Source organism: Juglans regia, chromosome 1 (assembly GCF_001411555.2).
Source record: "Juglans regia cultivar Chandler chromosome 1, Walnut 2.0, whole genome shotgun sequence".
Classification (NCBI taxonomy): domain Eukaryota; kingdom Viridiplantae; phylum Streptophyta; class Magnoliopsida; order Fagales; family Juglandaceae; genus Juglans; species Juglans regia.
In genome coordinates, this window is record NC_049901.1 from 1,328,370 (window position 1) to 1,343,776 (window position 15,407).

A 15,407-nucleotide genomic window follows, 5' to 3' on the forward strand; every position below is an offset into this window, starting at 1 on the left:
CCAATTCATGCAATCCTGTAAACTAAATGGTAACAGGCCAAGAATAACTTCTTCATTCCTATTTACCTACAGTTATAGAACATGCACGGCTTTTCCCTTGCTGCCACAAACCATCCTTATTGCAGCCATTTCTTCCATGGAAATCCATTAACTCATCAAGTATACTATCTAAATGCATCACTCCCACACTTTTTCTCAGCCAGGAAATCTTCCACATCCAGATTTCAAGCCATTCCCCCTCCCCTTTTCTTCTCTCTTTCTTCATCAAAACCAACCACAACTCATCCCCCATACCCAACTATAGACAACCAAAAGAAATACTTATGACCAATAAATTACTACTGATCCTGCAACATTTAAACTAATCATGTACATGCGTACACTCTTCCACACGTGTACAAGTGTATATGTGCATTACTATGTGTGTGGTATTGTGCACACAGCCTATGATTTAGATATGTCTAGCCCGAACTCAATTTGGCAAGTTGAAATTAGACACGGTTGAATAAAAAGCAATACATGGATGCATAAGTTTTAGAAAGGATAATACCCAAGAGAAAGACTAGGGACACAAAGGGATCCCACAAACTGACGTGGCACTGTGCCTCATTAGCTAAGTTTTTTTCCCCCTCTCTCTCTCTTACCCGCCTCTCTCCCCCTTTCCCTTCCCTTCCAAAGCCCCCAACAGAGACATAGAAAATCCCCACCACTGCAAAACTCCATTAACAGGCAAGAAAACTTGTCGGTCTCGAAATGTGTCCCTTTCAATCTAGCTCTCACCAGCTTTTTCCTCCCAGCCAATATGGCCTTGTCCATAACCTTCCTCGTAAACAAACAATCCATTCCTCTTAACTCGGTCAAATACACACTCCCTAATTCCCCACAGAGAGTGATTTGGTAACCTGCCCCTCCCAACTCCTCAACACAACCCTGTAGCCCAACCTTTCTCTCTCTTTTTCACTGAAATTACACAATGCCTCCCAAATACTTTCCCAATTGTTTTCACTTTAAAAAGACCTCAAAAGCAGGAGTCTGCAGTTAAAGTCTAATAATACACACACACTCACTCAGGTCAGAAACACGCAGAGAGAAAATGATGATGGGAATGTTGAGGCTTAAGGCTTGGGTGCTGATTAGTTTTAGGAAATGTTTGGAGTGGGAAACATATATTGCAGAGTTTTACGAGAAAATGACGATGGGTATGGTGCAAGACCAGAAACATATTGAGAAGCAAATGGGTTGCATGGCTGGGTTCCTTCAGATCTTCGACCACAACCAGATTCTCACCGGCAAATGCCCCTACTCCAACAAGCGCCTCCCTCCCTCTTCGCTCTCTCTCTCTCTAGGTTCCTTCAGGACAAGACAACTCACCCAAACGAGTTCAGGACCAACAAAAGAAAAGGATTGTTGCTGAAGGGGCACTTACCACAGACACACATATGCCACAATCTAACATAATGCTCAACTATCACGATTATAGAAGAAAAGAGGAAATTTGAAATTGGATCTTAGCTCAACTACAAATTTGAACCCAAAGAACACATCCATAAGACGACCTGAGGTCAAACTTATATGGACTTTCCCCTGATTCAATTATAACACCTAACATAAAAAACATAAGATGATTAAGAAATTTGCAGAAATATAAATAAATGGGCGACAATAAAAACAAAATGCAAGATCACAAAGGTTGAGATTATAGATCATATATAGAACAATAAAGTTGGAAATTGATAAATACAGACCTCAAAAGTAGCACTTGTTGTCTCTTTTCTTTTTTATTAATATTAGCCCTAGAAATCCACACCTAAAGATTCATAAACTTCATCAACCCTAATTTTATTAATTGTGAATCGTGCACTCTCATACCACTTGCTTGGCCGGGGCAGGCGCTGGAGCGGGCACGGAATCAGCGGCAGGAATCTTCTCGTAGCCCAACTTCTTGGGGCTGACGTCGTCATCGTGGTCGTCTTCATCGTCATCGGAATAGGGAGAGCCGTAGCGGAAGTCGTAGAAGCGGTTGGAGAATAGGGACCAGGCTAGGTACATGGTTGCGGCAGTGAGGGCCCCACAGCCGACGCCAAAGAGCAGAGCCACCACCACGCTGAGGATGTCCTTGGTGCGGTCCCGGAGCGAGCTGTAGTCGTAGTTGGAGGAGGAGGACAGTGACTTCTTATACCCCAACCCGAACGGCATGTCGTCCCGCTCTATTGGACGATCCTGCACCTCATCGTTGACTGGAAAGACGAAGATCTCGGAGGGGAAGGCTCGATCGAAGGTAGGCCTGGGACTGAAGCGGCCGATCTCGGTGACTACGGTGACGACTCCCGAGGAGGAAGGGTTTTGCTTGAAGGAGAAGGAGTAGGAGGAGATGAAGAGCGTCTTGCAGGGCCTGGCGTTGGTGGAGATAATTGAGAGCGAGAGGATGACCAGCTGGAGAAGGAGGAGACGCTGAGTCAAGGACGCCATGTCCATTGATTTCTGTGGTCTTCGTCTGCGCGTTAGGCGATGAATTGCTGAGGAATTTGTGAATTTTGGATTGCTCTCTCTTTCCGTCGAACTTCGGGGTATATATAAAGAATGACAAATACTGTACATAAGTCTCAAATCTTATACAATTTTATTTTTTTACTCTCATATTTTATATTTCAATTTAACAAAAAAATATGATAATAAAAAAATAAATCTTAAGTGATACACAAAGTATGAAAGTTATGTATAATACAACTCTACAAAAATAAATAAATTTCTCTAAACGAGAAAAAAAATACATTTTCTAGCCTATAATAGAGTAAAAATCTTAGAAACAAAGAATTTTTAATTTTTCTGTAATCTCGAGTTTTTTAAATGAGTTTGTTATTTTAATGTCTCCATATTAAGATAAATTTTAAATTTTACAAATCAAATATTACATAATATGAATGATTTATTTTATACATCAATTTTATAATAGAACTAGTCTATATACAATCTCTAAATAAAAATTATTCATGTAAATTCATACAGTTATGTTTAAAAAAATTTAAAATTATAATAATATTCTTCTTACCATCATTCATCAGTATGATTGCATACGCAATCTCTCACTCAAGATTGTAAATATAATTTTTATTTATAATATAATAACTTTTTTCTTTTTACAAATATTATTTAACATTTTAAATAATTAAAAATGATCTATTACATTTCAAAATATCAAAAATTATTATCTATTAAAAATTGACGTTTAAAATTGCCTTATGTTACATATTTTTTATTCATCTTATGGTTATGATTAATTGAGAATATGACATATAAAACTGAAATATACATTATTATATCGGTTTTAATAGATTTTGATCCAAACAGCAAAAACCCTCCTAATTAGAGGTTATAAATATTTTATTTTCTTTAATAACAAATATAGATGCCTATTTTATTTGTATCACAATTCTATCCCGTGGATAATGGAAATTGGAATATACCCAACTTTTTAGGCTATTTGATACGACACCGTACCATTTTAAGAGGCAATAGATAAGTTATTTTTTATTAAAATAGGGAAACGAAATATAAGAAGAGAAGCCCTTCATATCTTTGTTACAACTGAGAAAAGTGAAGTTTGTATTATGGAGCGATTTAAAATATAGACTTTTCAATACTTAAAAAAAAAAAGAGTAATACTATATATAATTATAGAGTTTGTAAATAATATATAATCATTTTGAAAAACATAAGATTTAATATTTAAAAATTAATTAATCTTTTTTTAATGTAATCTAATATTTATTTTTTATTTTTTAAAGTATTATGCGACTCACACGTGATTACAAATATTATTTTTAAGAGCATCTTCATTGACTTGATCAAAGTTGAATGATGGTTAAAATTTAGATAATTAATGCTAAAAAGATTCCATATTGGATTGTCATCTCTAAAACAATTTAAATTTCTATTACAGTGGTTGGTCAAATATATAAAACTACAATTGATTCACTAAATATTAAAATATTAATTTCTTGCTCTAACCACTTATAGATGTTTATGTATGTGCAGATTTTTTACTGACATTAAAATGGGTATGTTGTTAGATATTTGATTAGTGAATAATAAATTTAGATAGAATTTTAAATAAGTTTAATCTCAATTTTTTATTATTAGCATTAAATTATTTTTGAAAATATGATTTTTTTTAATATTAATTTAATTAGAACATAATTATTATTAATATTAAATTGGTAAAATTATAAAATATGATATAAAAAATTAAATAAAAAAATTATTAATTTAATAATATTTTATTATTATATATAAAATAAATAACTAATCTAATATAAAAATTAAATTTAAATAAATAAATATATATATATATATATAAAATATGATATTAAATAAATTTTAAAGATAAATTCAGCCAAACCAACGAGAATATAAGAAAAAGAGATATAAGCAAGTAGGGGCGAAAACGAGAGCTGTCTACCTGGTGGCCCGGTGGGCCTTGCGAGCGTCCTAAATCGTATAGAGGAACGCGTAGAGGCTAAGGAAGCCATTGCGAAGTTTTGTGTCTCTCTATCTCTCTCTACTTGCAGGCTTGCAAGCAGGGTAGAGAATAGAGATCAAAGAAGATGGGATTGCTCTCGAACAAAATCGAGAGGGACAAACTGAAACCTGGAGATCACATCTATTCTTGGAGAAACGCCTATATTTATGCCCACCACGGTCACACGCCTTCTCCTTCTTCTACTTTTTTGTTTATTACGTTCACATTTTTTTTTTACTTATAAAAAAAATGTTCACATTTTGTTTTTTTCTCCATTTGTTTCATATACGAAGATTATAGGATCCGTATTTTTTTATTGGTATTTTATGTGCTGCTTATTATATCTTTTTTTCTAGTCATCTTATCTTTCTGGATTGAAATTATATTCTATTTCCTTTTATTTTTATTTTTTTGATCGTGTTTGTATGGTTGAATCAAGCTTCGAGTTTCCCGATTCTCGTTAGAATGGTCATTTGAAACTGGAATTACGTTTCTGGGACCCACCTCTTCTCTGTTTCAGGAAAGAACAGAAAGACAAGCTTCTTGAGTGGAGAAGCAAAACGAACGTTGTTCTTATTTATATCTTAATCACTACTGATATAGATGTTATGCTAAATGTGACTTTAAAGCATTGGGGTGCCTTTCTAGATATGTTTATTGTTGTTGTAATTACGCAGCGAAATCTTATAAAAGCTCTACCAATTTATCTGCTATAAAAATTTTGCATTTTTGGTATGAACAGTTTTTAAAATTGGGTCTGATATTGGCAGAATTTACTGTTCACTGCAACAAGGCTATAGCTTGTAGAAACATTGCACGTCGAGTTCTTTTTTTTTTTTTCTTTGTTTCTTTCTTTCCAGCTCCTTTGTGGATAGATCCTTGAACTTAAACCATGCTCTCCCTCTCCCCATATGAGATTCACTTTATTGAAGCACTGAAGTTGCACATTTGGTTTTTATGTTATGATTTTATCCTTTCAATTGTATGAGGGGCGCTTGGAGTTGACCTCAAATTAACATTTTTGTTGGATTAGAGTTGAAAAACCAGGATCAAGTTTATGTGATAGGCTGTTGAGACCATAATCAGTGCTAAATCATCAGTATCTAATTATTCTGGAGTTAAGAAAAGGTTATTTGCTCAGGATCGAATGCCTGTGATTCTCTTTTCTTGGAAATTGTTTTCTATGGAAAGTAGTGGTTCATACTCATAGTTTGCTTGATGTATGCACATTTTAATCTTTGCAATTTCATCTAAAAACAACTATAGATCTCCACTCCCCCTCCCTTTTGTCCTTCAGGAGCCTCATTGCAAGGTAAGGCATTGAGTGCATTAGAATATTCAAATAATCAGAGTATCATGGCGCTGCTTTCTACCATGATTGGGATGAGCTAGGGACATTTACAAGACTAGTTCCTCTTATGTGGGTTGTTTGCTGGCATCATAATTTTGTATGAAATTAATGAGGAGGGGAGTTAGTATAGTTTTTTTTAACAATGCTTATTATGCCTTACAAGCAAAATAATGTGTCAACTGTAAGTATTACTTGGAGATGGCCAATCTATGGAGTACACAGATTGATGGTATGAACATAAACTGACATAATAGTTTATTTACAATTGAGGAGAAAGGGAGTTGATCTTTAATTGAAAAATGCCCATTATGCTTTACTAACTGGATGTCTGTCAAGCAGTGTAAGAGATTAGGAGATGGGACTTGGGAGTGTAGCAATCTAGGGAACGCAAATGATTGGCAAAGAAAATATGTTCCTTTCCCTATGGCCTTTTTTTTTACACTATATTTCTTACAGATAGGATTGGAGCATCCTTTATGCTCTTGGAGATTTATATGAATTACATGTACAAGTAAACTTTTTTTTCTTTCTAATAAGTATGTGTAGGGAAAATAGAAAAAAAAATACATGGACAAGTCATTTTATGGTGCATAATGCCTGGCAGGTAAAAGGAAACATGTCCATTGACTGACTATGGCTAAGAATTGATTTTCTTTAAGTTACCATGGCTAAGAATGATGTTGTTATAGAGATGTAAAACTTCATGGAAGGGGGTGCAGGAAGTGACTGCCACACATAATTGACATTAGGTGATGGCCGTTGCCCCCTTTTCATGTTTCTCTCTTTTTGATTCTATGGATTCTTTTCGTTTTGATTCAACTTGCTAAACTTGTTCTCTCTTTTAAATCTCTTTTGTACTTTTGTTGCAAGCTTTTACATGGTGGTTTATTATTGAACAGAGGCTTGGCTTCAAATGCCAAGAAGCAAAAAGGCAAAAGTCACAAGAGCCGAGAAGTGTCAAGACTTGCCAAAAAAAGAAGTGCAGTGTCATTTTTTTAAGAGAAAATAATGAAGGATAAAACATATATTAAAACAACCAAACCTTGTATGGAATTTTATTGTCACGTTACACATCCTTTTTCTTTTCTTGGAACAATTTTTCTTCTCATATTTACTTGTGAAAGGTCACATTTTTAGATATTAGGAGAATTGTGATATTTTTTGTTTTAACATTTGAATTATGAACTGGATTGGTAGTTTGATTTTGCGAATTGTTTTATGTTACAGGGATATATGTCGGCGAGGGAAATGTCATCCACTTCACTCGGGGTCCAGGCCAGGAAATTGGAACAGGAACTGTGCTAGACCGCATCATTTTTAGCTCATCTCCGTCTCATGTGGACAACCCTTGCCCAATATGCGGTGATCAATCAAAGCTTAATGGAGTCATCTCTTCTTGTTTAGATTGTTTTCTTTCCGGTGGAAATCTCTACCTTTTTGAGTATGGTGCCACACCAGCATTGTTTCTTGCCAAACCCCGTGGAGGTACCTGCACTCTTGCTTTGTCTGACCCACCACCAGATGTTATTTGCCGTGCTTCTTATCTGCTCCAGAATGGCTTTGGTGTCTATGATATTTTCAAAAACAATTGTGAAGACTTTGCTATATACTGCAAAACCGGTTTGCTTGTGTTCACTAACATCAGCGTGGGTCGAAGTGGACAGGCGGCATCCTATCTAGCTGCTGCTACTGCTGTCCTTTCTTCACCACTACGATTCCTCACAACCAGTTTTAGTGGCCTGGCAGCTGTAGGTTATGGCATGTATTGTGTCAGCCGCTTAGTTTCTGATATTGGAGTACGCCGTGATGTCAAAAAGGTTTCTGTGGAAAGACTTGTTGCCCACTCTGGCTCTAGCTTAGATGAGCCAGAGGCTGCAACTGAGACGGCCAAGGAGGAGTAATCTTTTGGCATAAGCAGGAAGTATCTAGTTTGCGAGGATGTTGTAACAATTTGATTAAAATAACCGATCAAAAAAAAAATATAGGTGGAAAATATGATGATATTTATGCTTTTGCACGCATTGTTTAATGTTGTCGTTGTAAGTGTGTAAATTGGCTTATTGTCAATTACCCATTTGTTCTGCGAGGTCGTCTTGCATTTGGATGAAACGATGGGATTATGTTGGGAAAGTATTTAAGGTTGTTTTCGTTTTTGGTTAACAATTGTTTGTCTGAAGATGAACAATATAGCGCTTCTATGGAGTTCAATTTGTTGTCACTTGGGTGTTTTATCCCAAGGGTTTGAGCATCCACTGTTATTTTCTTGCTAATTTGTTGCTTGCCATGGTTAATTTGTGGCATTCAAATGGATGTGTACTCCAATCTTAGGAATGTAATCTGCTTTGAATCTGTTCAAGTGATATTTCATACTCCGGTAGGCGGATGCATTGGGTTTGCCGGATGGGTTACAAACATTGCGTTGCCATTTTGGTTAGTAGTTTAGAATCCAAAATACTGCGTCAGTAGCCTGGTCATATGCAATGGACTTGGTTTGAATGAACAGGAACACGGCAGAGTAGGAGTAAGTATAACTGCGAGTTCAACATTTTCCACCCAACAGCAAGGTTTACAAAGATCATTGTAATGTATGTATGGCCAGTCCTTCGTCGTAGTGACCCACCCTCCCCTCCAGTTGGCTCCCCCACAACATCCACCTTCTTCGAATTAAATTTCAACCTACCTATCCCGGGAAAGATTTGCTGTTCTAGCTAGTTACAGAATATTAGGGTCACTAAGTCTCCCTTTGTTATACCTAATTTTACAGAACCACTCGCCTCCTCTGTCACTTTCCTCCTCGCTGCCCATTCCCCGCTTCTGAGCCATTATTCTCTCTCTCTCACAAGGGAAGATGACACCCTGCTGCAAAGGACATTACTAGACAAACGCTGCTGTAATAGAGCATTAAACCCCGCAATCTCTACTGATATCAGATGGTGCCATATAAGTACCACCCAGAAGTTTAACCATCGAATTTTAATGCATAGGATACTCGAAACAAAGGAGAAGGAAAAAAAATTACCAGGAACTCGTGTAATTAAGCAACATATTCAAGTGCTGATAAACTCATACCATATAAAACAATCGATCTATACGCATCCAACCTGTGTGGCCTTTTTGGCCACCCAGCCTATGATTGATTTCCAACTGTCTAGTTCTATGACAGCTTCACACAACCATATACACAGTTGTAGGAATTACCAGGATGACGGAAAAAGTTTTCTTTGGATTCCAACTGTCTAGTCCTTTGTCTCGCATGTATTCATATTATAAAATGCATACATAAATTCAAAAGCAGGCAAAAAGTACTGTGACATTACAAGCGGTTGACAGAATATTTCCCCTAATTAAAGCTGATATAAAAGACATTCGCGCGACCTAAAACATATCCATCTAGTAAGGCCATAGACCAACTCCACCGGGCTTCTTTACAAGCATCTGATTGTATTCGGGTCTTGACGTCTGCAATTGATTTGAACAATTTTTAGAAGTTATCAAAAAGCAATTTGGCCCTATCAATAACAATCAACATAGTGATATATCTTTCCTAGTTCTTTTCCATTGAAGATGACATAAAAGATGCCTGAGATATATTTATCTACTTAAAAGAGAAAAATATGAAAGAGAAAAGAGAGTAAGATGGAAGAAAAGAGTAATGCTAGAGAGAAGCCACTATAGCAGTGCACACTTTGCACTCACTGCGTGGCTGCTTCTAGTTGATTGTTCCCAATACTCACTTGGGGAGATGTGTGGTCTACATGATGTCACATCATGTGTGCAAAATGGATGCTCCCAATAGTGGCTTCTATTTATATTTATTCGAAAATTGAAAATTGAGATCGAGGAATGAGAGACCAACCACTTGGGTAAGATACCAATTGAAACTACTGCAAATATGTAATAGTATAGATTCCCTTGCACAACACGAAAAACTTGGTTGATATAATTGAATTCTGATATTTCGTATAATTGAATTCAGTTTCTTGTACAAGTCAGCCAGCATTCGGCTCGATAGTGGTTGCTCATAAAACAAAGGAGATGGATAATAATCCTCCATTGGGGCTAGCTTCTGACACTTTAAATAGAGAAATTTTCTTTTACAAGTAAAAAGTATCGCCCCAGATTTGAGGATCAGGAAGCAAGGAATCCGAATTATAGTTTCAAACGTAGGTAAAACCATAATGTACGCTTTAAAGTTGTTAGGGAAAAAGAGTGCCGATTGGAAAAAAAGAGATAATTTCATGAAACCATGTAAGTTTTGTGCATTCCATAACTTATTCAGACAGGTTGAAGAAGAAAATAAACTTTCTGCAAATTCTCTTAAATGCATTAGAAGTTCAATTTATGAACCCTTGCCCAATAGTACATTTCACGAAACTTGTAATGCATATACATTCAGCTCAATCAGCTCACAACATAGCATAGACTGGAACTGTTCACACACGCGCACACACACATATATAATAAAGAGCATGCCAAGGTCGTTCTCTAGATCTTCCGTTGCTAGTTTCTTAAACATGCTGTAGAGTTCAAGGAGTAAAGTAACCTCGTCCGATATGCTTCATAATCATTACACAATGGAAAATACTTTAGCCATAAAGTAATTGTATAAAAATAAATATACAAACGAAGTACTTGATATGAAGGTAGCTGTCTAAAGCAATATAATTGCTAGCTGAACATGCATCTTTTTATCATAGGTAATAAAAAATCCATGTTCCTAGGCCCAAAGGTAGATAAATTTGGCCATTTTCTTATCAAACAATTTCACTCCAAAATTACCCATTTGCGCTGCAATATTCTCATGAATTTGTTGCAAATTTCGATCAAATTCTAGTCATTTTCAAGGATGAAAATTAGATGATAAATTTGATCTAACTCATCCAGAAGAGAAATAACAATTACAGGAACCTAGAAGGAAGAGAGAGAGAGAAAGAAAGAGAGACTGACGAGATCTTTGAAGAGGAGAAAAGCGATCATGAAGAAAAGAATGAAGAGGATCTCAAACTCAGCAAATCTGACGAAGGCGAACACCGAAGTCACCGCCCGAGTCATCGCCGACTCCTTGTTCCTCGCCATTCCCCTAACCCTTTACTAATTCCGATCGCTAAGAAGAAATTCACAAAAAGAAATTGTAAACGACTCTTGTCCTTCGCCTGGGGCTTTGGTAAGGAGTATTCAACATGGGCGTGCTGGTGCTGCATTCAACATCTTATATTTTTCAGTCTTTTTAAATAACGAGTAATGTTAAATATAAATTTTAAATAAGTAAGTTTTATATAAATTTTTTATAAAAAAATAATTTTTATTAATAAAAAATAATTTTTTTTATATTTTTTTAAGATAGAATCTATTTTTTTTATAAATATTTATATAAAATTTAATTATTTTTTTTAAATAATAGATAAACGAGTTCGCGTACTCCGTTCTTATAAGATATTTATTTAATTTTATATAACGGTATGAATTAATGAGGAAAGTGATTTTTATGAAAGAGAAAATTTTATTTTTTTAAGATTTTAAAAGTTTTTATCTTTATTTTTATTTTAATAATAAAAATGTGTTGGTATAGAATTTGATACGCTAAATGACTTGTAACTAATAAGGATTTTAAATGATATATATATATATAAAAAGAAACGGGCCCAAGGTTGGCCCTGTTCTAAATAATCGGCACGCACAAGCCGGATGGCCCGTGAAGCATTATTAAGTGCTTGTGTCCAATCAGTCACTTTCCTTTAGAATAAAATTATTGCAGCCTAACAGCTCTCTCGTTAAGGTCTCATATGGTTATAAGATTAAGTTGAAATTAACTCAGTTTAATTTAATTTTAAATTAAATTTAACATCTATCATCAATGATTCAATTGTATACTCAACAATTTTTAGCAATTAATATAAGGTTTCCATCCTGCAGTGTCTACGACTGGACTATTATATTCTAATATATATAATAATTACTTGTTGTGTAATTGTGGTTACTGCAGCAAATAAAATAGTAACACTGCAACACTGAATTAATTACATTTCTCTCACAAACATAGTTGCATTTCTCAAAAAATGCATTTTAATCATCCTGATTTGCTACCAATTTCTCAGTATTTCTTTGCAGTCACATGATTGAATGTAAGTCACCAACTAACTCTTGTTTTGCAACTCTTAAATTAAATTCAATAAACAATATGCAATCTCATCAAATTTGATTCTTTCTCCCGTTAAAATGGGTGCAAGTATATGCATATCATGATGTTATACAATAAGATTGGATTGGATTGGATTGATGAGGTATTGATGAATGGATATGTACCAAATTCTATTAATTATATGCTAGATGAAATTGCATTAGACGTATTTATATAAACCTCTAGTGTAACTAGTCATTTTAGAGGTATAACGAAAAAGTAATTATTTCATGAAAGACTCGTGTAGGAAATCACATTTGACATATACCAAGACTTGCCAGATAATTACAATCCCATAATCCATTAACAGATTACATGATCATCACAACCAGGATTACTCTCAGAAGTGCACTTCCATTTACTTATATTTTAAAAAAAAAAAAAGTGCACCAAATTTGAAACTCATTAATTTAGGAGTTTCAAGATTGAAACCCCGAACATGATAATTAAGGGTTTAAGATTGGAATTCTAAACTAATTTAGGATTTCAATCCAAAACCTTAAAGTCATAAAATCACATAAAAAAATTAATACAAATATCAAAATACATGCACAAATCGAGTTTCCACATCACACAATTCATAAAGACACAAATTCATTCTCTAACTCTTCCATTTAATTTCATCATTCCTCCAATCTCCATAACGTAATAAAAAATAAATAAACACTTTGAATCGATTAACTTACCTTCAGCGATGGATATGCATACGGACATCCACGATGTAGTGCATACGACAGATGGATGGCGATGGAGTAGATAGAGATGAGCAACTGAGAGAGAGAGAGTGTGTGTTTTCAAGGTCTGAGAGAAGGGGCAAGGGAGGGGGAGTCAGGGGGGCTCTTAACACCCCATACCAGAATGACAGCGTTTTGTCTATGAGGGGATTGTTTTATAAAAACCCCTCAGTCATAAAATGATATTGTTTTGTCATATACAAAACTACATCGTTTTATGGCATGAGGATTTTTTTATTATATAAATACATATATATTTATAATATAAATATATATTATATGCAAGGTGGGGGAAAACGGGGGTGGGGTGGGGCCCCTCTGTCCCTCGCCTCCACTGGAGGGCCAGATGAGGGCGGGACAAGCCCCGCCTCGTGAGAGGCCCGTTGCCACCCCTAATCAATAGTGGGTACCAACCTATAACAAGTGAAAGATAAGTTCATGTTTATGTTATTTACATATATATATATATATATATATGAGTATGCATATTTTCCAATAAATCTTATATTTACTGTATGATGTGTTACTTATTGAGTATTCGACTAATTTTTTGTATGTTTTTTTTAACTACTTTAGGTGATAATATTTATGAGGATGAGATTGTAGAACACGATTAAGCCAGAGAGACGAGACAAAGATCTAGATAGTTTATGTCATGCTTAATTTTATGATTTAAAGTTTAATAAGTTATTTTGATAAGCATATGATATTTTATTGAAGTTAAATAAGTGCTTATGTAAATTCTATTTTAAATTTTAGATATTTAATAAAGATTATATTATAAAGAATTTTTATACTCGACGCGTTTTTTTTTTTTAAAAAAAAAAAATTAAGTCAAAGTTTGGTTCTCAAAGATAAAAAATTTTTGTCACGAGCAAGAAGAATCGAGAAATACAGTGTGGCAGAAATATTTTCTTCGTCTTCAGCGCCTCACTTTCGAAGTCTGTGTGTTCAATGGGTAAGAATCAGGACCGAAGACTCTGGCCTCCAGCCCTCATATCAACCGGCCAAAACATCTCCTCGAGTCAACGTCCCACCACGGCACTGTACAACAAATATGAAATATGGAAAGCAACCAGCAAGAACCAAATCTAGTCATCAAAGATCGAAATAAGCAATTCAGACAAACGAAAAAAAACAAGGAATAGACCCCATACTCGACCAGCCAGGGACGAGATAGGGACCGAACAATTAACAAATTAAATAGTCGGTCACACAGGGGCACAATCGTAATAAAACACAGATAAACCAAAACATTAAAAACAGTCGTCACACAGGGGCACAAGTGTAATAAAAATAAAAACGGAAAACCACCACACAAGGGGCATAAACGTGATAAAAGAAATTGGATGAAAAAAAAAAAAAAAAAAAGGGATGAACTCAGGGGCACAATTGTAATTATACTCAATCTCAAAAGGGCATAAACGGAACAAAAAGTGTTAATTGTTAAACAAAAAATACAGTTAATTCATGTTGACTCGGGAGAACGACTTTTAGGTTGTGTTTGAATGTTGAAATGAGTTGAGTTGAGATGATAAAATATTATTAAAATATTATTTTTTAATATTATTATTATTTTAAAATTTAAAAAAATTGAATTGTTTATTATATTTTATATTAAAATTTAAAAAAATTATAATGATAAATTGAGATGAATTGAAGAGAATTTGATAACCAAACGAAGAAGCCTTGCTTTTATAGTATAAAAAGATATATATACAGACACACGAGAGGCGTGCGTTGTCAAGTTTCATTAAAAGCATGGCTTGGCATAGTATAGTTAACCATGGTTTGGATGTATTAGTTTTCTTAGAGAAAAGAGATACCGTCCACGTTGAATCGATCAGTTTTTTTGGTAATCAGAGTAGTAGGTTTGCAGATGGGGTCCATAGCCACGTAATCTTTCCATTATAATTCTTTTTGTAACAAAAGACTGATTGTATCAAATCAATTTCTAGTATTTTAATCAATCAATTTTAATTAATTAATTAATTTAATCAAATAGATCGCACTCCTCAATCTTGATATTGTTAATTTTGTAGTAAATTAGGTTGCGTTTGGGACTTATCTCAATCTTACTTTACAAAGTTCGATAAGTGATTTTTTAAATTCTATATTCTCGTTTTATAGTTACAATTATTCTCTTATAAGTAATGTTAGAGACATTACAATGTTTATTGCCTACGATGGTAACAACATTCATGGTCAAGAAAATTTGTACCATCGATACTAAAATCCGGACTATATTGTACATGCTTATAATGTTCCCATCACTACGGACCTACTTTATGCGTATTGACGTCACGCTAGAAAAGTTGAGATAGTGTTTTCTTTCTGTAAGGGTGTGCAACCATACCAGTGGTTTTTTATTTGTTTTTGGGTCCGGTCTAGATTCCGGAAATCTGGGTGTATATGGTACATCTGAGTAGATAGGAAGAATCCGAATCCAGTTAAGAATTTGGTTATGTGATCCAGTTATTCGTAAGTGGATCCTTTAAAAACAAAATCGTTCTGCCTTTACTCTTTCTCATCTTCTCGAATCCCCCCTCTCTTTCGAACTGTCGAAGCCTTCAAACTTACACATCTGGGTAGATTGGGTTTGCACTTACGCATCTCATCTTCGAT

General features: G+C 34.7%; 3 protein-coding genes across 3 annotated transcripts; 1 reads left to right on the forward strand and 2 right to left on the reverse strand.

Moving 5' to 3' along the window:
• Positions 1 to 1,863: 1,863 nt before the first annotated feature.
• On the reverse strand, positions 1,864 to 2,469 carry LOC109001259. Its single transcript, XM_018978459.1, has one exon. The coding sequence runs from the start codon at positions 2,467 to 2,469 to the stop codon at positions 1,864 to 1,866; it is 606 nt and encodes a 201-aa protein (XP_018834004.1).
• Positions 2,470 to 4,412: 1,943 nt separating this feature from the next.
• Positions 4,413 to 8,118, forward strand: LOC109001358. Its single transcript, XM_018978606.2, has 2 exons — positions 4,413 to 4,698; positions 7,098 to 8,118. The coding sequence occupies exons 1-2, from the start codon at positions 4,605 to 4,607 to the stop codon at positions 7,769 to 7,771; spliced, it is 768 nt and encodes a 255-aa protein (XP_018834151.1). The 5' UTR covers positions 4,413 to 4,604; the 3' UTR covers positions 7,772 to 8,118.
• Positions 8,119 to 8,943: 825 nt separating this feature from the next.
• LOC109001359 lies at positions 8,944 to 11,084 on the reverse strand. The gene is made up of 2 exons (XM_018978607.2): positions 10,818 to 11,084; positions 8,944 to 9,329 (listed from the first exon to the last, which is right to left on the reverse strand). The coding sequence occupies exons 1-2, from the start codon at positions 10,944 to 10,946 to the stop codon at positions 9,261 to 9,263; spliced, it is 198 nt and encodes a 65-aa protein (XP_018834152.1). The 5' UTR covers positions 10,947 to 11,084; the 3' UTR covers positions 8,944 to 9,260.
• Positions 11,085 to 15,407: the final 4,323 nt, after the last annotated feature.